The following is a 24,752-nucleotide window of genomic DNA, read 5'->3' on the forward strand; positions in this document are numbered from 1 at the left end:
TTCTGTGGGCAGAAGAAAGTCATTTGGGGGGTTTATTAGGAACAAGCATAGTAAGTCAATAATAGAAGGTTTCATGGTTGATACCCACATGTAGTTATTAGTAAACAGAAACACAGCTTGAGAATTTGTGAGACTGATGAGTGATTGAAGTAGACTTGGGAGTTATCTCCAGAAAAGTTATACTTAATGCTGAAATCATATTGAGAACAGTAAAAATGGGCTTCTGAATCATCTATTTTAGAAAGATTAGACAGAGCAAAAGGAGCCAGAAAAGGATGCTATGAAGGAACCAGTAGAAGTAACTTCCCAGAGCCTGTAAGGTTGGGAAAAGGTTATCTGCCATGCTAACTGTTGAAGAGCCTCAAGTGAAGCAAGGTCATTGGTAGTTTTTGGCTGAGCGGTTTTTATGGAAAACGCAGACGGAAAGGCAGCCAGGTAAAATATTTTTTTAAGGGACCAGGAGCATTACTGGAAAATTTTATAGGTTCCATGAATTTCAGCAAATGTGTATAATTAAAGCCAGGGAACAGGAGAGATGGAAGAGTGAGAAAGCATAATTGAGCAAGCAGATTCGTTGAGGAGCTAGAGATTGAGAATAAAGAAGTTTTATCTTCTGTCTCCAGGAGGGAGATAAGTTTGCCAAAGAAGTTTATATGTTTTAAAGAGAAGTTGCATTGATAAGAGAATTAATGATATTATGCTGACATTGAAAATACCTTTTTCTGAGAGATACTGAGAAGTGATTAAATTGTAACACTGATTGAAATGTGTGATTCCTGAAACTGTATTCCTAATTATGTATTCTAGTGTAAATTTAGTGTTGTCTAGGATGATATTTATCCTGTACTTGACCTTCTTATGAAAGTATAACTTAGAGTACCCATGCTTTTGCTTTTTTATGTCTTTTATCACTTATTTTCTCTCTTAAGCTGTATGTCAGAATAGCATGAAATGCATTTTAAACTATTTGCTGAAAATTGTATTCATATGTGTTTCCTTGTCATTTAGCTTGATCCAAGGATTATTCGACCATTTATAGCAGAATGCCGTCAAACTATTGCCAAACTTGATAATCAGAATATGAAAGCCATTAAAGGGCTTGAAGATCGGCTCTACGCCCTGGACCAGATGATTGCTAGCTGTGGCCGACTGGTGAATGAACAGAAAGAGCTTGCTCAGGTACCTATTTTAGATTTTTCTCAGGAAAAGGAATTTGTAGTTTTTCTGTACACATGTTTTATGTGCAATGTCAATTTGGTGTGTACCATATTTTCACTTTATCCTTGAATATTTGTAATGTATTGTTTGCTTGTAATAAAGCAGGAAGGGCATGTTCTTAATGGTTGAGTTTCCTGTAGATAAACCATGAAACTGCTACTTGAGGCTGGGGGCAGAAATGAACATTTTTTGATATGTTGAAAGCGTATGATCCTATCAGTTACTGTGCTAAAAATTTGAATGCTTCCTACTACCCTCCCCCGCCGTAGGACAAAGGATAAGAAATGAAATTTTTTAAGAATAGAAGGAAAATACAAAAGCTTGAAGAATTTACTAATACTTCTAATAGTAATACCTAGGTTTTAGATCTAATTTAATGCCACAATCCTAGAACTGTTGAAAAAGCGGATTTTAAACCAAAGGAAAGTGGTGGAATGGCTAAGAGTGATAAACGTGGACGTTTCTTAGCAAACCAGTGCCTCTCTTAAATTCATGATTGCTTGTCCTTCACCCACCATGACAAGCATTGTGGCAAAACCACCTATAGCTGAATAGTTGAATGTCATAATCAGATTCTGACACCTGTTTTTCTAGTTTAATTTTCCTTGCCAGTGTTTTTCCTCTAATTGTGTTCTTTCATTGGAACATATAAATAGTTACATCCCCATATTAACTTTTTTTCTTTTTTCTTAAGGTAAAACATACTTCCTTGACATCATAGTTAAGGCTGATGTGAATTAGAACGTCCTTTAGTATTTCCTTTTAGTGATATGTTCAGTTCTGTCGTTTGAAAATCTCTTTAAATCACCTTGATTTCTGGAGGATATTTTTACCTGGTTCATGTAAAATTCTAGGTTGTTAGCATTTTATTTGTGGTCTTTTCTTTGCCTTTTGTTTGGTTTTTAGCAATTTTAGTATGAGGTGCCAAGATGTGGCATTCTTTGTATTTATCCTACTTTGGGCTTCTAGTGCATCTTGAATCTGTGGCTTAATGACTTACACCATTTGGGAAAAATCTGAGTCAGTTTCTCTTCAGCTCTTGCTTTTCCCTCGCTTGCTTTTCCTTCTCTTTCAGTGATTGCAGTTAGACGTGTTATACCTTTCACCATATCCGTTTCATTTACACTTGTTTCTTGTATTTTCTGTCTTTTTATCCATCTGTGCTTCATTCTAGATATTTACCTTTAACCTACATTTTAACTTCTTCTCTTCTTTAGTGTTTAACTTAGCTAACTGTTTGCTCATTTCTTATTTTTGTTCATTTTTCAGCTCTACAATTTCAGTTTGGTTCTTTTGTTTATATAGTTTCATATTCTCTACCCCCAAATATGTAGTCTTAGCCATTCATCATCTCTTTGATCACATTAATAAGCATATAGCAATTTAAGTCTTTATCTGTTCACTGTGTTGCCTGTTCTTGTGTGTCTGTTTATCTTTGGTGGTGTTTCTTTTTTTTTTGAGAGGAAGTTTCGCTCTTGTTGCCCAGCCTGGAGTGCAGTGGCGCTGTCTCATCTTGCTGCAACCTCTGCCTCCTGGGTGCAAGCGATTCTCTTGCCTCAGCCTCCCAAATAGCTGGGATTACAGGCATGCACCAGCATGCCTTGTTAATTTTGTATTTTTAGTAGAGACAGGGTTTTTCCATGTTGGTCAGGCTGGTCTTGAACTCAGGTGATCCACCTGCCTCGGCCTCCCAAAGTGCTGAGCCACAGCGCCCAGCCATATATTTGGTGGTGTTTCTTATAATTCTCACTCTTAACATTCTTGCATTTTCATGTACCTGGTTTTTTTTTAATAAGAAAAATCAAAGAAATATTATGAGGCCTAGGATAACATTTTCTTCTGCAGAGAATTTATATTTGCTTTTGGTATGTACTTTGAGCAGTTACCATCGTAAATTACTTTAGTTCAGTTTCAGAGATTTGGATGATTGGAAGCTGGTATTCTAGTTATTGGGATGGCCGTTCTACTTTTAGTTTACCCTTAATCATAGGATATAGGTTTTAGGGATCTGAACGCAAACAAATTCTGTTCCATTGTACCTTCCCTTGGCTGGCTCTGGTCTTCAATTTTCAATTTTCTAGCCCCTCAGGGAAGTCAGGACTGCTGACTGCTTATTTTTAATTTTGGACTCCTCTTCAAGAATCAATAGAATTCCTCAGAGCAAAGCATTCCTAGTCACCTAACTTCTCCTCTCGGTTTCATTCTCCTGGATTCTAGCCCTTTCACTGTGCCTGGCTTCTTCACTGCCTTCCTAGATCTCCCATCCCTAAAGCCACAGGGAGCTTGATCGACATTATACACTACCATTACTAGAGACAGAACTCTGCATTCCTGATCTTTTGCTTCTTCTGCAGTGTTGTTGTTTTTTAACTTCCATAGAATGAATCAAACAAAATTTATTTAACCATACTTCTTTTGGTGATTATTTAGTTTGTTTCAGTTTTTCCATATTAGAAATATTCATTGCATATCTCAATATACCCATTTTTACATGCATGTTCTAGTATTTCTGTAGGCACAATCTCCAGTAGTGGGATTGTTGGATTAAGGTGTTTGTTCATTTTAAATATTAATTAATAATGTTCTAATGCCTGCTATAGAAGCAAAATCAGTCAACACTTCCAGTATGTAAGGAGAAGAGTAATTTCTCTGTTATCAGTGTTTGCCATGTATTTACTCTGAATTGTCATTCTCCACATTTTCTTCTTCATGTTTTTGTTAGAATTTTTCATATATTGTTTAGATAATTCTTTATTATAGATTATACAGATACTTGTCTGTTGATAATTTATATGGGTTGAAAATCAGAAGCTTTAAATTTTGGTGCAGTCAAATTCATTCCTATATTCATATTATGAACTCATCATTCTATAAAATCCTATGGGGGGCGGGGGGGGCGGAGCAAGATGGCCGAATAGGAACAGCTCCAGTCTCCAACTCCCAGCGCGAGCAACACAGAAGACAGGTGATTTCTGCATTTTCAACTGAGGTACTGGGTTTATCTCACTAGGGAGTGCCTGACAATCAGTGCTGGTCAGCTGCTGCAGCCCGACCAGCAATAGCTGAAGCAGGGCGAGGCAGCGCCTCACCTGGGAAGCGCAATGGGGAAGGGAATCCCTTTTCCTAGCCAGGGGAACTGAGACACACAACACCTGGAAAATCGGGTAACTCCTACCCCAATTCTGCGCGCTACCAAGGATCTTAGCAAATGGGCACACCAGGAGACTATATCCCACACTTGGCCGGGAGGGTCCCACGCCCACGGAGCCTCCCTCATTGCTAGCACAGCAGTCTGCGATCTCGCAGCAAGGCAGCAGTGAGGCTGGGGGAGAGGCGCTCGCCATTGCTGAGGCTTAAGTAGATGAACATAGCGGCTGGGAACCTCCAACTGGGTGGAGCTCACAGCAGCTCAAGGAGTCCTGCCTGTCTCTGTAGACTCCCACCTCTGGGGACAGGGCACAGCTAAACAACAACAACAACAACAACAACAAAAAGCAGCTGAAACCTCTGCAGACGCAAACGACTCTGTCTGACAGCTTTGAAGAGAGCAGTGGATCTCCCAACACGGAGGTTGACATCTGAAAACAGACAGACTATCTGCTCAAGTGGTTCCCTGACGCCTGAGTAGCCTAATGGGAGACATCCCCCACTAGGGGCAGACCGACACCCCACACCTCACACGGTGGAGTACACCCCTGAGAGGAAGCTTCCATAGCAAGAATCAGACAGGTACACTCGCTATTCAGGAATATTCTATCTTCTGCAGCCTCTGCTGCTGATACCCAGGCAAACAGGGTCTGGAGTGGACCTCAAGCAATCTCCAACAGACCTACAGCTGAGGGTCCTGACTATTAGAAGGAAAACTAACAAACAGGAAGGACACCCACACCAAAACCCCATCAGTACGTCACCATCATCAAAGACCAGAGGCAGATAAAACCACAAAGATGAGGAAAAAGCAGGGCAGAAAAGCTGGAAATTCAAAAAATAAGAGTGCATCGCCCCCTGCAAAGGAACGCAGCTCATCGCAAGCAACGGATCAAAGCTGGATGGAGAATGACTTTGACGAGATGAGAGAAGAAGTCTCCAGTCCATCAAACTTCTCAGAGCTAAAGGAGGAATTACGTACCCAGCGCAAAGGAACTAAAAATCTTGAAAAAAGAGTGGAAGAATTGATAACTAGAATAATTAATGCAGAGAAGGCCATAAACGAACTGACAGAGATGAAAACCATGACACGAGAAATACGTGACAAATGCACAAGCTTCAGTAACCGACTCGATCAACTGGAAGAAACAGTATCAGCGATTGAGGATCAAATGAATGAAATGAAGTGAGAAGAGAAACCTAAAGAAAAAAGAAAAAAAAAGAAATGAACAAAGCCTGCAAGAAGTATGGGATTATGTAAAAAGATCAAATCTACGTCTGATTGGGGTGCCTGAAAGTGAGGGGGAAAATGGAACCAAGTTGGAAAACACTCTTCAGGATATCATCCAGGAGAACTTCCCCAACCTAGTAAGGCAGGCCAACATTCAAATTCAGGAAATACAGAGAAGGCCACAAAGCTACTCCTCGAGAAGAGCAACTCCAAGACACGTAATTGCCAGATTCACCAAAGTTGAAATGAAGGAAAAAATCTTAAGGGCAGCCAGAGAGAAAGGTCGGGTTACCCACAAAGGGAAGCCCATCAGACTAACAGCAGATCTCTTGGCAGAAACTCTACAAGCCAGAAGAGAGTGGGGGCCAATATTCAACATTCTTAAAGAAAAGAATTTTAAACCCAGAATTTCATATCCAGCCAAACTACGTTTCATAAGTGAAGGAGAAATAAAATCCTTTACAGATAAGCAAATGCTTAGAGATTTTGTCACCACCAGGCCTGCCTTACAAGAGACCCTGAAGGAAGCACTAAACATGGAAAGAACAACCAATACCAGCCATTACAAAAACATGCCAAAATGTAAAGACCATCGAGGTTAGGAAGAAACTGCATGAACTAACGAGCAAAATAACCAGCAAATACCACAGTGACAGGAACAAGTTCACATAACAATATTAACCTTAAATGTAAATGGACTAAATGGTCCAATTAAAAGACACAGACTGGCAAATTGGATAAAGAGTCAAGCCCATCATGTGCTGTATTCAGGAGACCCATCTCACATGCAGAGACATACATAGACTCAAAATAAAGGGATGGAGGAAGGTCTACCAAGCAAATGGAGAACAAAAAAAAGCAGGGGTTGCAATACTAGTTTCTGATAAAACAGACTTTAAACCATCAAAGATCAGAAGAGGCAAAGAAGGCCATTACATAATGGTAAAGGGATCAATTCAACAGGAAGAGCTAACTATCCTAAATATATATGCACCCAATACAGGAGTACCCGGATTCATAAAGCAAGTCCTTAAAGACTTACAAAGAGACTTAGACTCCCATACAATAATAATGGGAGACTTCAACACCCCACTGTCAACATTAGACAGATGAACGAGACAGGAAGTTAACAAGGATATCCAGGAATTGAACTCATCTCTGCAGCAAGCAGACCCAATAGACATCTACAGAACTCTCCACCCCAAATCAACAGAATATACATTCTACTCAGCACCACATCACACTTATTCCAAAATTGACCACATAATTGGAAGTAAAGCACTCCTCAGCAAATGTATAAGAACAGAAATTATAACTGTCTCTCAGACCACAGTGCAATCAAACTAGAACTCAGGACTAAGAAAATCAATCAAAACCGCTCAACTACATGGAAACTGAACAACCTGCTCCTGAATGACTATTGGGTACATAATGAAATGAAGGCAGAAATAAAGATGTTCTTTGAAACCAATTAGAACAAAGATACAACATACCAGAATCTCTGGGACACATTTAAAGCAGTTTGTAGAGGGAAATTTATAGCACTAAATGCACACAAGAGAAAGCTGGAAAGATCTAAAATTGACACTCTAACATCACAATTAAAAGAACTAGAAAAGCAAGAGCAAACACATTCAAAAGCTAGTAGAAGGCAAGAAATAACTACGATCAGAACAGAACTGAAGGAGATAGAGACACAAAAAACCCTCCAAAAAATCAATGAATCAAGGAGTTGGTTTTTTGAAAAGATCAACAAAATTGATAGACTGCTAGCAAGACTAATAAAGAAGAAAAGAGAGAAGAATCAAATAGACGCAATAAAAAATGATAAAGGGGTTATCACCACCGACCCCACAGAAATACAAACTACCATCAGAGAATACTATAAACACCTCTACGCGAACAAACTAGAAAATCTAGAAGAAATGGATAATTTCCTGGACACTTACACTCTCCCAAGACTAAACCAGGAAGAAGCTGAATTCCTGAATAGACCAATAGCAGGCTCTGAAATTGAGGCAATAATTAATAGCTTACCAACGAAAAAAAGTCCAAGACCAGATGGATTCACAGCTGAATTCTACCAGAGGTACAAGGAGGAGCTGGTACCATTCCTTCTGAAACTATTCCAATCAATAGAAAAAGAGGGAATCCTCCCTAACTCATTTTATGAGGCCAACATCATCCTGATACCAAAACCTGGCAGAGACACAACAAAAAAAGAGAATTTTAGACCAATATCCCTGACGAACATCGATGCAAAAATCCTCAATAAAATACTGGCAAACCGGATCCAGCAGCACATCAAAAAGCTTATCCACCATGATCAAATGGGCTTCATCCCTGGGATGCAAGGCTGGTTCAGCATACGCAAGTCAATAAACATAATCCAGCATATAAACAGAACCAAAGACAAAAACCACATGATTATCTCAATAGATGCAGAAAAGGCCTTTTGACAAAATTCAACAGCCCTTCATGCTAAAAACGCTCAATAAATTCGGTATTGATGGAATATATCTCAAAATCGTAAGAGCTATTTATGACAAACCCACAGCCAATATCATACTGAATGGGCAAAAACTGGAAAAATTCCCTTTGAAAACTGGCACAAGACAGGGATGCCCTCTCTCACCACTCCTATTCAACATAGTGTTGGAAGTTCTGGCTAGGGCAATCAGGCAAGAGAAAGAAATCAAGGGTATTCCGTTAGGAAAAGAAGAAGTCAAATTGTCACTGTTTGCAGATGACATGATTGTATATTTAGAAAACCCCATTGTCTCAGCCCAAAATCTCCTTAAGCTGATAAGCAACTTCAGCAAAGTCTCAGGATACAAAATTAATGTGCAAAAATCACAAACATTCTTATACAACAGTAACAGACAAACAGAGAGCCAAATCATAAATGAACTTCCATTCACAATTGCTTCAAAGAGAATGAAATACCTAGGAATCCAACTTACTAGGGATGTAAAGGACCTCTTCAAGGAGAACTACAAGCCACTGCTCAGTGAAATAAAAGAGGACACAAACAAATGGAAGAACATACCATGCTCATGGATAGGAAGAATCAATATCGTGAAAATGGCCATACTGCCCAAGGTAATTTATAGATTCAATGCCATCCCCATCAAGCTACCAATGAGTTTCTTCACAGAATTGGAAAAAACTGCTTTAAAGCTCATATGGAACCAAAAAAGAGCCCACATTGCCAAGACAATCCTAAGTCAAAAGAACAAAGCTGGAGGCAGCATGCTACCTGACTTCAAACTATACTACAAGGCTACAGTAACCAAAACAGCATGGTACTGGTACCAAAACAGAGATATAGACCAATGGAACAGAACAGAGTCCTCAGAAATAATACCACACATCTACAGCCATCTGATCTTTGACAAACCTGAGAGAAACAAGAAATGGGGAAAGGATTCCCTATTTAATAAATGGTGCTGGGAAAGTTGGCTAGCCATAAGTAGAAAGCTGAAACTGGATCCTTTCCTTACTCCTTATACGAAAATTAATTCAAGATGGATTAGGGACTTAAATGTTAGATCTAATACCATAAAAACCCTAGAAGAAAACCTAGGCAATACCATTCAGGACATAGGCATGGGCAAGGACTTCATGTCTAAAACACCAAAAGCAACGGCAACAAAAGCCAAAATTGACAAATGGGATCTCATTAAACTAAAGAGCTACTGCACAGCAAAAGAAACTACCATCAGAGTGAACAGGCAACCTACAGAATGGGAGAAAATTTTTGCAATCTACTCATCTGACAAAGGGCTAATATCCAGAACCTACAAAGAACTCAGTCAAATTTACAAGAAAAAAAAAAACCCATCGAAAAGTGGGCAAAGGATATGAACAGACACTTCTCAAAAGAAGACATTCATACAGCCAACAGACACATGAAAAAATGCTCATCATCACTGGCCATCAGAGAAATGCAAATCAAAACCACAATGAGATACCATCTCACACCAGTTAGAATGGCAATCATTAAAAAGTCAGGAAACAACAGGTGCTGGAGAGGATGTGGAGAAATAGGAACACTTTTACACTGTTGGTGGGATTGTAAACTAGTTCAACCATTATGGAAAACAGTATGGCTATTCCTCAAGGATCTAGAACTAGAAGTACCATATGACCCAGCCATCCCATTACTGGGTATATACCCAAAGGATTATAAATCATGCTGCTATAAAGACACATGCACACGTATGTTTATTGCGGCACTATTCACAATAGCAAAGACTTGGAATCAACCCAGATGTCCATCAGTGACAGACTGGATTAAGAAAATGTGGCACATGTACACCATGGAATACTATGCAGCCATAAAAAAGGATGAGTTTGTGTCCTTTGTAGGGACATGGATGCAGCTGGAAACCATCATTCTCAGCAAACTATCGCAAGAACAGAAAACCAAACCACGCATGTTCTTGCTCATAGGTGGGAACTGAACAATGAGATCACTTGGACTCGGGAAGGGGAACATCACACACCGGGGCCTATCATGGGGAGCGGGGAGGGGGGAAGGATTGCATTGGGAGTTGATGGGTGCTAACGAGTTGATGGGTGCAGCACGCCAACATGGCACAAGTATACATATGTAACAAACCTGCACGTTATCCACATGTACCCTAGAACTTAAAGTATAATAAAAAAAAAAAAAAAAAAAAATCTCAGCACCACACTGGCTTAAGTTAAGCCTTTTCCAAAGTGCAGCAAGCTGATCAGATGCGGATTACTTGTTTTTGTTCATTTTTTTATATTTTAAAATTATTGTTGCTTTAAAAAAAAAATCCTGTGGATTTCTTTATAACTGTTTCTCAGATGGAGTAAACCAGGGCTTTCAATTCTCTTACCTTAGACACTCTAGTTTTCTCTCTCTGCTTTTTCTTTGCTCCCCTTAATCTCTCAATATTTTAAAATATTGCTGTTAGTCCTCCTCCTTTGTATCACTTGAACAGTCGATTAGGCAGGTACATTGGATGGTTTTGTATTTGTTAATAATATAAAAAGATATTTATTGCTGATATTGCCCTCAAGTCTACTTGGTTTCAGCAAATGGAGTTTTGTCATACAAGGAAAAGTATTTTTCTGGGAGTATAGTTGGGTGATAATACTATTTTCTCAAAATGGAAGAATGCATTATTTGCGTATTTGAGGTTTTCTTGTTTGCTTTCTAAATCTGACCATGTAACCTCCCTGAATCCAAACTGAAGTAAAATTGAGTGAGAATTTCTGTTCCGATGAAAATTACAAAGTTAGTTTTTGTTGTCTTATGCTCATAGAGCATCCTGTTTCTACATCTTCTTTCCCCCTAATTTATTTGTAGTATTTTGCTATTGTTTTAAACTATGGTAGCTCATGGACTATAAAGAACACCAAATGAATACTATAGATAATATTCTTACTTTTATAAAATATCTTTTCTTTCTTTGATACCTGAGTGGTATAGTCCTTTTAAACATTTTGAGGCAATTAAATATTTGATTATTTAAGTTCTCCAATGGATATTTTTTGATACTCCTAAGTATTCATAGTAAGTATATTTAGAAGTCATCTGTGTTGTCTGATTGTATATTGGGAGCAAAATTGTAAGGCAGAAATGTAGACCCCGAGGTAGACAGATTTCAGTTGAGTGTGCCTGAGTGAATCTGACTGTGAGAGGATTCAGTTAGTAAGATTATTTTCAGTGAGCTCATGAGAGAAAAGGTATACCCAGTTGAAACTAGGAGGTATATGGTAAGTGAGACAACTTTTCACACCTATATTGTCATGATTTGGGCTGCCAAGGGATGTACAGAGTCAAGGTTTTAGCAGAAGCATCACTTCCTCAGCCAGACGTTTCCAGTCTTGAAGTCTTGGTCACATCATCAGGTTTATTTTCTCTTAGTATGCTATACTTATCCTGTACCGCAATTGTAATTATTAATTACATGCTTTTTAATACAGTCTCTTTCCAGAATATAAGCTCCAAGGAGGCAGGACACTAGTCTGTCTTCTATTGCTCTATCTACAAGGCCTTACCACACATTCCTGATACATACATAGTAAGAACACATCAATACTTAATAAAATGAGAATTTGGATTTGTGTTTTTTGAATTTGAGAAATGTTACAATTCTATCTAGCCTCTGGCTAGTGTAAAATTTTTATTTACAGATATCTCATCAGTTACTTTTGTTGCTGCCAATGGTATTTCCCTGTTGCAGATAGTTTGTCAGTACTTCCTTCAGAATGTGGTTGGTGAAAATTAGATAAATTCAGATTAACCAGTTTTAGGAGTTGATTTAACATCTTGCTAAATACATTTACAATGTAGTATAATACATTCTAGCTACATAGCAATTAAAACTTAAAACCACTCCCAATTAAAAGAGAAAAGAAATTGTGGAAAGGGATTTATTATTTATTGCCTGAACATTTCATAAGATACAGACCATTTCAAATGCCTTTGAAGGGGTAATTTCTTAAAACCACAACATTTATGAGGATTTGTTGTAGACCCTTCTACATGGTTTTGGCAAAAAAACAAAACAAAACAAAACCTCACTCACCAAACCTATGAAGCTGTGTAACACTGGAGCCCTGAATATTCGTTCTCTAGCCATTCGTATCCTTGAGGGGTATCAGCAAAATTAGAAAATATCAGGGAGTTTTCTTCCCAAACCAAAGTTGGCAGAATGCATCTGTAACAGGATTGTGAGTACTGTAGTGCTATCATGTAGCTGTCAAACCTTATTTGTGTGTAGAAATATTAGTAATTAGTACTACATGATTTGTGAGGTTTTTTTCTATTTGGTCTGGATTATATTGAGGATGGTTGAGCAAATATGGAATTCAGTTTATTGAAAAACAGTATTTTTTCCTTCTTTTAGCAATACAGTACTTACATGCTTTGATGTCAGGAAATCCTTTACTAATGGTCTAGAATTTAGATTTGGGATTGATTCTGTATTTTTCATGGATTCAATAAAAAGTAATTGAAAACCAGACTTTGCGAAAGGAGATAAAAGTAGCAAATTGTTTTTTAATAGATTACGTTATAGAAAAATTATAGTTGCAGTTAACCAAAGAGTATCTTGAAAGGAAAAAGCTTGCAGTTACTATAAAAATTGTCTTGTTTTCGGATATTGAACCAGTTTGGCTTTAATATACATCATTTAAATCTAAATATTGTAATATTTAGGAAAACATGAAACAGAGAACTACCAGAAAATTGGAAGACACACTTATCCTTTAGCTGGTCATAAAGTTAAGTTCCTAGAAGGATAATGATTTATTTACAGTATCAATAGAGCAATCAGATGGATGTACAAAACCTAAAGCATTATTACATATAAGCCACTTAGTATATAGCATAGGAAAAAACTTTGTGGTAGCAATAAAGTATGAAGTAATAACCTTATTAGGTTATCTTTGGACCACATATAAAGAAAAGTAAATATACTTGGGAGAGATGAAGGAAGATTATGACAAATCTATGAAATTAATTAGTAACTTAAACAATCCCTACTTGACAGATACACCGTTTACCTACAAAAACAAATGAGTAAGGACAGCTAAGAAAAACAAAAAAAGGTTTTTCTACCAAATAATAAAGTATTAACTGTGTGCAAAATCACACAATTCAGTTCATTGTCCTAGTGATGGGAGCACAGATCAGTGGAACAAAATATAGTCCAGAGATAACTGGAGAGGGCAGTGACTTTTCGATAAATATTATAAGAGCATTTTATTATTTTTGTATTTTGGGGAAGTGTCTAATGTACTATTAAATCCCTCATTGTTTTTCAGTGACCTTGTTTTGTTTGTGCTGTGACTGACCGATAATGCTATAGGAGTCTAGACACACAGCTTCTAGTTCTCATCGACTACTAAATATGTCCTTGGCTAAGTGGCTTTATCTTTCCAGCCTTTGTTTCTTCTAGTTTGAAAAATTAAAGATGAGCATAGGATTCTTAAAAATTCTAGGTCTTGTGCCATTTATGCATCTTCTACATTCAAGAAAAATAGAGGATTTAAAAATATTGTTAGAAGGCACAGAACGGGCTGTGTTTAACATAAAGATTTTCCACTTAACTGAATGTCCATACCTTTCATGAAACAAAATTAATGTCCTTTGAAACACTTTTTTTCTCAAAGGGATTTTTAGCTAATCAGAAGAGAGCTGAAAACTTAAAGGATGCATCTGTATTACCTGATTTATGCCTGAGTCACGCGAATCAGTTGATGATTATGTTGCAAAATCATAGAAAACTGTTAGATATTAAGCAGAAGTGTACCACTGCCAAACAAGAACTAGCAAATAACCTACATGTCAGACTGAAGTAAGTGATTCATTTATATATCTGTTTTAAGATGTTTAGAGTTGATGTTTATATTTATTTCTCCCAAATGATGGGGCTAGTTTTTCCCTTGCCATTTTATTGAAATACCTTATTGATGAATTTTGTAGAGCTTATATATCTTGATTTCTTTGGCTTAACTAAGTTAGTAAACTTACTAAGTAACTAAGTAAAGTTTTGTGAATTTTGAAAATAATGGATTTTATTCTCTAGGTGGTGTTGCTTTGTAATGCTTCATGCTGATCAAGATGGAGAGAAGTTACAAGCTTTGCTCCGCCTCGTGATAGAGCTGTTAGAAAGAGTCAAAATTGTTGAAGCTCTTAGTACAGTTCCTCAGATGTACTGCTTAGCTGTTGTTGAGGTTGTAAGAAGAAAAATGTTCATAAAACACTACAGGGAGGTATGCAAGTTGAATTCTATTTTAACTGTATATGAAGTTTAACGAATTGGTGTATGTTTATGTTTAACATTAAGCGTTCCTCTTCTAGTGGGCTGGTGCTTTAGTCAAAGATGGAAAGAGATTATATGAAGCAGAAAAATCAAAAAGGGAATCCTTTGGGAAATTATTTAGTAAGTGTTCATTAATAATTTCAATTACTTTTGTAAAGGAAAAAAGTTTTTATAAGCTTGGATTTCTGTAGCATACTTGATGTATATGCTGTTAATTACCATTCCTTTTAAAATGTATAGAATTGAATCCATTGTTAAATTTTAAACTTGAAGTACTGTCAACTTTTAGTTTACTTTTTCAAAAACCAGAGATAATTTTTTGCCTTAAATAAAGCTCTAAAATAACCATATTGTTAATTTCTTTATACAGGGAAGTCTTTTTTAAGAAATCGTCTGTTTAGGGGACTGGACTCCTGGCCCCCTTCCTTTTGTGTATGTATTTATTTTCTAACCATGACTAAATTTCGTATGTTTTAAAACCTTTTTTCCAGAAGTAGAGGCATTTATCAGAAACTTGCAGAAATTGTTGTGGTTTTAAAAAAATCAAAATAAAAATGTTTTTGACTTTAAAAGTCAGCATAAAGCTTGATAAAAGTCAGCGTAAAGATTGATATTTGCATTCATAATTTTTTATAAAGAATCTTCATAACACAGGAAGATAGCTTATACTGCACTGTTAGGATTGGTAGAAATAGATTCACTTAGTTTTTTTTGTTTTGTTGTCTCTTCCTTTTTTTCTTTCCATCCTTCCCTCCTCTTTCTTCCACCGCTCTTCTCCCTCCCTCCTCCTTTACAGCCTCTGCCTCCTCCTTGCCCTTCTATATTTTCACACCACCCCCCTTTATATTTTGACAAATCAGAATAATAAAGCCTCAGTTAGACTTCACTGAAATTAAATATTAGTTTGGTATATTTCTTAACCATTATTATCTGGGGTCATTAATTTTATTACATGAGAAGAAACATTTCCATGATCAAAGCAATATGGGGACTTTTACCCCCATCAGATGTACTGCTTAGCTGTGTTGTTGTTGTTTTGGAGACAGAGTCTTGCTCTGTTGTCCAGGCTGGAGTGCAGTGGCACGATCTCGTCTCACTGCAACCTCTACCTCCTGGGTTCAAACTATTCTTGTGCCTCAGCCTCCCAAGTAGCTGGGACTACAGGTGCCCACCACCGCATCCGGCTAAGTTTTTGTATTTTAGTAGAGATAGGGTTTCACCATGTTGGCCAGCTGATCTCAAACTCCTGGCCCCAAGTGTTTTTGCCCACGTTGGCCTCCCAAATTGTTCAGGTTACAGGCGTGAACCACCACGCCCAGCTGTGCTTAGCTGTTAAACATGTTTCTGTACTGCAGGATTTCTTAGTGTTTTAAATGTATGTATTTTTTAATATCTAAGAATTGGTGACATAGCGATTCCCCTACTTATTTATCTGAGAACTCTTTTTTATGAAGAACATCTTGGCATCTCCACATCTGCTTGAGTAATGATTTAAAACTATTGAAGTTTTTTTTTGATGCAACTCTTGGCAATTTTATAAATAACGAATTGGTAGGATTTACCAGTTAATATTTTTTATAGAAGCTAAAATTGACCAACACTTTGTCTTCTGGAATATGTAATGGGAAGGTCAAGGGAACAGCAAATAAGAAAGTGTTACATGGGAAAAAAAAATACATGTGTATATTTTAATATATTAGTGACTTTAACGTGGTAAATATATATGTAAGTACATATATATTTACCATATACACACACACACACACACACACACACACACACACACGCACATACATACAGGATAGGAATACTGTAATTCCCATAAAATGATGCTAAACGCAGAGAAGGGGAGGAACAAGCGCATCCCTTGATCACTAGCAGTTCACGTCCCAGTTTACTAAAGGCTCAGAAAAATAATATGCCATATCTTTATTGAATGATATTTCTTTTTTTGTTTCTTAATCATTTAAAGCATTTTAGTTTGTTTGGTATAGTAAATTTAATTATAGTAAGAAATCATATAAATTTGCCCTCTGTTTTTTGTGTAAAAAATTTTTTTTAATTAATTTATTTTTTGGTACAGACTCAGAAGCCTCGAAAGTTTGACTGTGAACTTCCAGATATTTCATTAAAAGATTTACAGTTTCTGCAATCATTTTGTCCTTCGGAAGTTCAGCCATTCCTCAGGTAAATGTCATCAGTATTTTAAACTAATTTATAACCTTAAAATGTTTTTATTATTCTGGAGTTGTGCCAGGTAGTACCAGTAATCTTAAGAGGTGCCAAGATAAGAAATATTTATGATAGACTGGCTTTCCTGTGACTGCTTTGAGAAATTTCTGAGGAATAAAAAATGATCGAAAATGAAGGTAAAGTAAAGGAAGGTATGCCTTACATGTAATTATTTTTTTCCAGTAGTTACTTTTTGCATGCTGTTGGGAAATTTCTGACTTTTTATATATATATATATTTTTTTTTTCTTGAGATGGAGTCTCGCTCTGTCTGTCTCAGACAGGCTCACCCAGGCTGGAGTGCAGTGGCGCGATATCGGCTCACTGCAACCTTCACCTCCCATGTTCCAGCAATTCTCCTGCCTCAGCCTCCTGAGTAGCTGGGATTACAGGAGCCCATCACCACGCCCTGCTAATTTTTGTATTTTTAGTAGAGATACGGTTTCACCATGTTGGCCAGGCCAGTCTCGAACTCCTGACCTCGTGATCCACCTGCCTCTAGGCCTCCCAAAGTGCTGGAATTATAGGTGTGATCCACCACGCTTGGCCCTAAGTTTTTACTTTACTGATTATGACACAAAGTTCTTAAAGTACTTCTGGTATTAATTTTAAAAGGAATGATAAGGCTCTTGTTATTTTTGACATATCAAAATATTTGGTAGCTGTTATCTGCTATTTCATTAAGAAATCAGAAGTCTAATTTCATTGTATTCTGTTTCAGGGTTCCCTTACTTTGTGACTTTGAACCTCTACACCAGCATGTACTTGCTCTACATAATTTGGTAAAAGCAGCACAAAGTTTGGATGAAATGTCACAGACCATTACAGATCTACTGAGTGAACAAAAGGCAAATTCAGTTCTTTCAAACAATTTTCTTCATTAGTGAAAAATGTTTGTGTTGGTACAGCTCTTTAAGCCTTTCTTTCTGTTTTCCAGGCATCTGTGAGTCAGACATCCCCACAGTCTGCTTCTTCACCAAGGATGGAAAGTACAGCAGGAATTACAACTACTACCTCACCAAGAACTCCTCCACCGCTGACTGTTCAGGATCCCTTATGTCCTGCAGTTTGTCCCTTAGAAGAATTATCTCCAGATAGCATTGATGCACATACATTTGATTTTGAAACTATTCCCCATCCAAACATAGAACAGACTATTCACCAAGTTTCTTTAGACCTGGATTCATTAGCAGAAAGTCCTGAATCAGATTTTATGTCTGCTGTGAATGAGTTTGTAATAGAAGAAAATCTGTCATCTCCTAATCCTATAAGTGATCCACAAAGCCCAGAAATGATGGTGGAATCACTTTATTCATCAGTTATCAATGCAATAGACAGTAGACGTATGCAGGATACAAATGTATGTGGTAAGGAGAATTTTGGAGATCATGCTTCTCTGAATGTCCAGTTAGAAAGATGTAGAGTTGTTGCCCAAGACTCTCACTTCAGTATACAAACCATTAAGGAAGACCTTTGCCACTTTAGAACATTTGTACAAAAAGAACAGTGTGACTTCTCAAATTCATTAAAATGTACAGCAGTAGAAATAAGAAACATTATTGAAAAAGTAAAATGTTCTCTGGAAATAACACTAAAAGAAAAACATCAAAAAGAACTACAGTCTTTAAAAAATGAATATGAAGGTAAACTTGACGCACTAATAAAGGAAACTGAAGAGAATGAAAACAAAATTAAAAAATTGAAGGGAGAGTTAGTATGCCTTGAGGAGGTTTTACAAAATAAAGATAATGAATTTGCTTTGGTTAAACATGAAAAAGAAGCTGTAATCTGCCTGCAGAATGAAAAGGATCAGAAGTTGTTAGAAATGGAAAATATAATGCACTCTCAAAATTGTGAAATTAAAGAACTGAAGCAGTCACGAGAAATAGTGTTAGAAGACTTAAAAAAGCTCCATGTTGAAAATGATGAGAAGTTACAGTTATTGAGGGCAGAACTTCAGTCTTTGGAGCAAAGTCATCTAAAGGAATTAGAGGACACACTTCAGGTTAGACACATACAAGAGTTTGAGAAGGTTATGACAGACCACAGAATTTCTTTGGAGGAATTAAAAAAGGAAAACCAACAAATAATTAATCAAATACAGGAATCTCATGCTGCAGTTATCCAGGAAAAAGAACAACAGTTACAGGAATTAAAACTCAAGGTTTCTGATTTGTCAGACATGAGATGCAAGTTAGAGGTTGAACTTGCATTGAAGGAAGCAGAAACTGATGAAATAAAAATTTTGCTGGAAGAAAGCAGAGCCCAGCAGAAGGAGACCTTGAAATCTCTTCTTGAACAGGAGACAGAAAATTTGAGAACAGAAATTAGTAAACTCAACCAAAAGATTCAGGATAATAATGAAAATTATCAGGTGGGCTTAGCAGAGCTAAGAACTTTAATGACAATTGAAAAAGATCAGTGTATTTCTGAGTTGATTAGTAGACATGAAGAAGAATCTAGTATACTTAAAGCTGAATTAAACAAAGTAACATCTTTGCATCTCCAAGCATTTGAAATAGAAAACACCCTGAAAGAACAAATAATTGAACTGCAGAGTAAATTGAACTCAGAATTGAGTGCTCTTGAAAAACAGAAAGATGAAAAAATCACCCAACAAGAAGAGAAATATGAAGCTATTATCCAGAACCTTGAGAAAGACAAACAAAAATTGGTCATCAGCCAGGAACAAGACAGAGAACAGTTAATTCAGAAGCTTAATTGTGAAAAAGATGAAGCTATTCAGACTGCCCTAAAAGAATTTATATTGGAGAGAGAAGTTGTTGAGAAACAGTTATTAGAAAAAGTAAAACATCTTGAGAACCAAATAGCAAAAAGGTAAGAATTCCGTTTAGTCTGTAATTATAAAATTAAAATATCAGTGATTCGTGTGTTTTTGGAAGTGTGTGTAATCATAGTACCTTGATTTACTCATTTACCTTGGGTAAATGTAGCAACTAGGGTATTTTCATGAAGTAAAAACTTTTACCCTTTGTCAGTGTTTCTTGCAAACAGAACTAACAGACTAAATCCATGAGTGGCTTTTAAAAAATGAATCAGCAGTTTGGATTTTCAGAGAAATGTTTTGTTGAAAGTTTGAAATGTTTTAAAGAGCTCTTTGTTTTTCCTTCTAAGTTTCTCTCTTTATTCGCAGTTTTTTTTCTAAACTCTTCAGTAGAAAATTACCTATATATGTTCTCTTTAGTATATAAAAGACTGTAAAATTGTCTTCTGCATATTGTTTACTAAAGGCTAAATCATAGATAGGAACATATAGAGTGTTCCTTATTGTTATTTTCTTAATACAATTTCAGTTATTTCCTCTGTGTTTGAAAGATGTCTTTAAATTGCAGGTTTGATACTTTGGTTGTGGATTGGTGGTGTTTTTATATTTTTATTATTGTTACTGTCTGATGTTACTGCCTTTTGATCACAGAAGATGGTTTTTAGTATTTTTATTTTTAATCTTTGAAGGGGGTTTTGTGACCCAATAAACAGTTTCTAGAACATAATTAATATGTCAATTCATTCTATCATTAATTCTCCAAGTGAATACATATATATTTCAACCTGTGTCTTGCCTTATCACTTTTAAACAGTCTCCACCTGAAAAATTTCATTAAAATCCATTGTTTGTCTCCATGTCTTCTGGACAGGACACATACTTATGTTGAATGAGAACATGATAGAAACCTCCCTCCCCTGTGTCATGTGAATGAGAGTTTTAGGAATTTTACTTGGCCTTTTCTACCATAATAGTCCTTGTTCCACGAGTAAGGGAAGCAACACGGGGATTCTGCCAGTCTGTAAGGATGAGTATTCCAAATCCAAAATGCTCCAAGATCTGAAACTTTTTGAGCCCTGACATGATGCTTAAAGGAAATGCTCATTGGAGCCTTTTGGATTTTGGATTTTCACATTTGGTATACTCAACTGGTAAATATAACACAAGTATTCCAGAATCTGAAATTCAGAGCACTTCTGCTCCCAAGCATTTCCATTAAGGGTTATTCAACTTGTTCCTATCTCGATGAGGGAACCATTGGGCCCAAAGTCTGTCACATGAGCACCAATAATCTCCTCCTCCTGGTAGACCACAGTCACTACAGTCCTCTCAGAGCTGGTGTTCAGTATTCCCCCAGGAGTCTGGAAAATGGCTGTAGATCTCTTCAGCATTGTAGTTGATAACTAACTCAGATCTTGGAATTAGGTGAAGGTTAGAATTCTCTTGATAAGCTAAGCCTCTGAATACTAGATTTAGAGTTTTCTGTTTTGTTTTGTTTTTACAGTTTTAATAGGTCTTTAACCGGTTCATTGTATTAGGGCCTACGGACAACCATGACCGCAGATTTCTCTGGGTCAAAACCTTCTAATTACTGCTCTGGGTCTGTTGCCTGTGATAGAGCCGCATTATGTTTCTGGTGGTGAAATGCCACTAATTGACCTCTGCGACTCCAGAAGCCTGTCATTCCCATTAAATTCATTGAATTTCAGTGTTCTCATCTCTCTCTGCTCTCTGTTTTCTACAGAGCACCACTACAGAGCCTTTTAAGCATGTATTTTGCAAAGCCTTGGTAAAGAATGTATTCTCTGGGCCCTCTGAGGGTATAAGTAATAAACCCCTTCCAGTATACCTGCCTTTGGATGCCTTCTTGTAGATCAGGAGTCAGCAACTTGTTTTTGTTTACGTTTTTGTTTTGTTTTGTTTTTGAGACAGAGTTGCGCTCTTGTTGCTCAGGCTGGAGTGCAGTGGCATGATCTCTGCTCACTGCAACCTCCGCCTCCCAAATTCAAGCAGTTCTCCTGCCTCAGCCTCTTGAGTAGCTGAGATTATAGGCATGTACCACTATGCCTGGCTAATTTTGTTTTTTTAATAGAGACAGGGTTTCTTCATGTTCCTCAGGCTGGTCTCAAACTCCTGACCTCAGATTATCCACCTGCCTCGCCTCCCGAAGTGCTGGGATTACAGGTGTGAGCCACCATTCCTGGACAGCAAACTTGTTTTTTAAAGGTCCAGATAGTAAAAATTTTAGCATTTGCAGGTTACACACAGACTTATTAATATAATCTGTATGTGTGTGTTTACCATCTTTTAAATATGTGAAAAACAAGAACAGTGGCTCTCTAACTTCTGTCACAGTATCTTTTTATGCTCTCAAAAAATTGACTCCAAACTGATTTTGTTTGTAGGGATTATGTCAGTATTTCTGTACTAAAGATTAATGCCAAGAAATTGAAACTTAGCCATTTTCAAATAACCTTATTACATGTTGGCATATGTAATACTTTTTTTTTTTGGAGACAGAGTCTCGCTCTGTTGCCCAGGCTGGAGTGCAGTGGCGCAGTCTCAGCTCACTGCAACCTCCTGGGTTCAAGTGATTCTCCTGCCTCAGCCTCCCTCCCGAGTAGCTGGGACTATAGGTGGGTGACACCACGCCCAGCTAATTTTTTTTGTATTTTTAGTAGAGACGGGGTTTCACCATGTTAGCCAGGATGGTCTGCATCTCCTGACCTTGTGATCCGCCCACCTTGGCCTCCCAAAGTGCCGGGATTACAGGCATGAGCCACCGTGCCTGGCCATACATAAAGACTTTTTAATAAAAACTTGTCTGAAATGAAAATTAGTTCGAAGAGTACCATTGTTCTATATATTTGCAAATCTCTTAAGTTTTGATTGAAGTATATGGGAAAAAAATCCAACCTTATGCTGAATGTAATTGGAAAAAGAAAGGAATATTTAAATAGCCTTTTCAGATGATTGTTGATATTCTTTGTTACTAAATCAAAATCAGCAAGTGGTAATTTCTGAACATTAGTTTTTATTGTGGAATATGAAGCTATCAGTGGATTTTCTCATAATCTTAACATTTATTGGTACATCTCTTGTACTTGAATCTTTTACTCATGCATGATTTTATGGCATCATGAGTTGGTCATTTGGAAAACACTAGTTCACTGAGTTAATGCAGCTCTTCCAACTGTTGACATATTTTAGAACTAGTAATTTTTACTATATCAAGAATAGTCTAAGAAAAAACAACCTCCCCTTTTTCCTCCCCACTTTGAGTGACTTGTGGTGAAAGATAAAATGACTACACATAAAGTTTGGTGCTAATGTCTTTAATGTGTGTTCAGGTGCCAGTGGTTTTATCATTGGTGCCAATATTAACAAGGTGAAAAACGACAACACTTTAGTGTTACTGTGAAAACAGTTCTGACTTCACTCATTCTCTGAATGTGTTTGGTTAACCCCAGGCTTCTGTGGATCACTCTTTGGGAATCATGAGCCTGAAGAAATGATTGGCAAACTTTCTATAGAGGCCCAGATAGTAAATATTTTAGGTTTTGTGGGCCAAATGGTCTCTATCCAAACTACCCAGCTGTACCATTTTAGCAAGACAGCAGTGAGACAATATAAATGAACAGTTTGGCTATGTTCCAACAAGACTTTAATTATAAAAAACAGCGGATTGAATTTACCTGCCCTTGGTCTAGAGTATCTCATTTTGCCATCTAATTTTCATTTAATGTTGGTTATTCTTAAGTCTACTTTCCAGGCAGTCAACTTAGCAAAGTCTGTCCCTCCTCTTGTAACTCTCATTAGATCCATTCCCATACTTATTTTCCGTTTTTCTGCCAAAATATATTAAAGATTCTGTAATTGCTTTGCAATTCCTCCTTTGTTAGACTTTTAAATCTCCAGAGATCTGGCAGTTTGAGTGTAGCAACGGGTCTGGAAGTAATGGTGGGAGATGTTGTTGAAAAGGGTCATCTCATTGAGAAGAGGACTACCTCAAGTGAAGGGACACTGATTTCCTCAGACAAGGTAGAAAAGGCTGTTGCTTCCAGGAAGGGAGGTTTGATGGGATTTGGAGGCACAGCTGGGACATGTCCCAAAGCCTTGCCCTCCTTAGTCGTCACTGGTTTTCAAACAACTACAAGTGTCTGCTGTTCTGCCATGTACTGCCCTGGTCTTCCAGTGTTCTATTTTGCACTGGCAATGAGGTCATTACTGCTTTCAGATCAGAGAATTAATCTCAGATTTCCATGTTTTATGGGATTTTTTTTTTTTCCTCGAATCGTTTTTTGTATTGGGATTGAGCTTATAAAACAACCACTTTTAAATATTTCAGGATTAAAGGGATTAGTATCAGATTTAGAGTTTACACGAATGTTGGGAGACTGGATAGTAATCTGGTGAAGGCCAGGAGATCTAAAATAGAAAATCATCTGAACCACCAAAGTTGGTGGCTTAGGAAACTGCTACAGTTCTTCGAAGACTTTCATCAGTTGTCTACCAAGACCCCCAAACAGGTGGTTTACTTGCAGATCTCTTATGAATCTCACATTGCCCACATGTTTGGCTACAACCACCTCCAGAGTCTCTCACTTCAGCATCCCAGGTCAGGTGTGGGTATCTTCCACTGGCAAACTCAAACATAGAACCTACTGAGGAAGGAATTCTGGATAATATCCCTGGCTTCTCTGTCATGCAGAGGAAACCTTTGAAGAAGAATGATGCTTATGTGAGGACACAGTCCGGCACATTTCCCTTTCACCACTAGGTTCTACATATGCCAGAAGCAACATTGAGAGGCCAGCTGCGAAGGAGAAACATTTGTAAGATATGAATACGCAAATTAGCTATGTCTGTAATGTCAAGAGCTCCCACAGTAAATCAATAAGAAAAAGGCGCACAATCTGTTAGAAAAATGGACAGAGATATGACGAGATCAAAGAAGAAATACAAATGGCCAAAATGTAAATACTGTCCGGTCTACTTGTGATTCAGGAAATGCAAGATCAGAATATCTTCTATTTAATTTGGAGTTATTAATAGTTTATATTAGTTTTGAAAATGTAGGAGAAAGCTTTCTCCTGTACCTTTGTACGAGGAAATGAGAGCAGAACATGTGTGTATGTGGTTTTTGTGGGTCGGGAAATCTACCTACTACATGATTAATGTCCCTGCTCCTAGGAAGTAGTGATATGGATCTGAGTGAGTATGGGTGGGAGCATTTTAATTTTGTAATTCTAATTTCAAAAGAAGAGATTTTTAATTTGTTTATTATTTTTTTGAGACGGAGTCTCGCTCTTGTCGCCCAGGTTGGAGTG

The 24,752-nt window shown here is 37.3% G+C and overlaps 1 protein-coding gene across 2 annotated transcripts in view; it reads left to right on the forward strand.

Moving 5' to 3' along the window:
• Positions 1 to 24,752, forward strand: part of RB1CC1 (RB1 inducible coiled-coil 1) — a 95,509-nt gene that overhangs the window by 46,370 nt on the left and 24,387 nt on the right. For both annotated transcript variants that reach the window (XM_050801781.1, XM_050801782.1), the window contains exons 8-15: positions 1,009 to 1,179; positions 13,754 to 13,938; positions 14,170 to 14,356; positions 14,445 to 14,526; positions 14,777 to 14,838; positions 16,490 to 16,593; positions 17,359 to 17,485; positions 17,575 to 19,475. In XM_050801781.1, coding sequence (XP_050657738.1) covers positions 1,009 to 1,179; positions 13,754 to 13,938; positions 14,170 to 14,356; positions 14,445 to 14,526; positions 14,777 to 14,838; positions 16,490 to 16,593; positions 17,359 to 17,485; positions 17,575 to 19,475 — 2,819 coding nt within the window. The remainder of the gene's footprint in view (positions 1 to 1,008; positions 1,180 to 13,753; positions 13,939 to 14,169; positions 14,357 to 14,444; positions 14,527 to 14,776; positions 14,839 to 16,489; positions 16,594 to 17,358; positions 17,486 to 17,574; positions 19,476 to 24,752) is intronic.

The sequence above is a fragment of the Macaca thibetana genome, chromosome 8 (assembly GCF_024542745.1).
Source record: "Macaca thibetana thibetana isolate TM-01 chromosome 8, ASM2454274v1, whole genome shotgun sequence".
Taxonomy (NCBI): domain Eukaryota; kingdom Metazoa; phylum Chordata; class Mammalia; order Primates; family Cercopithecidae; genus Macaca; species Macaca thibetana.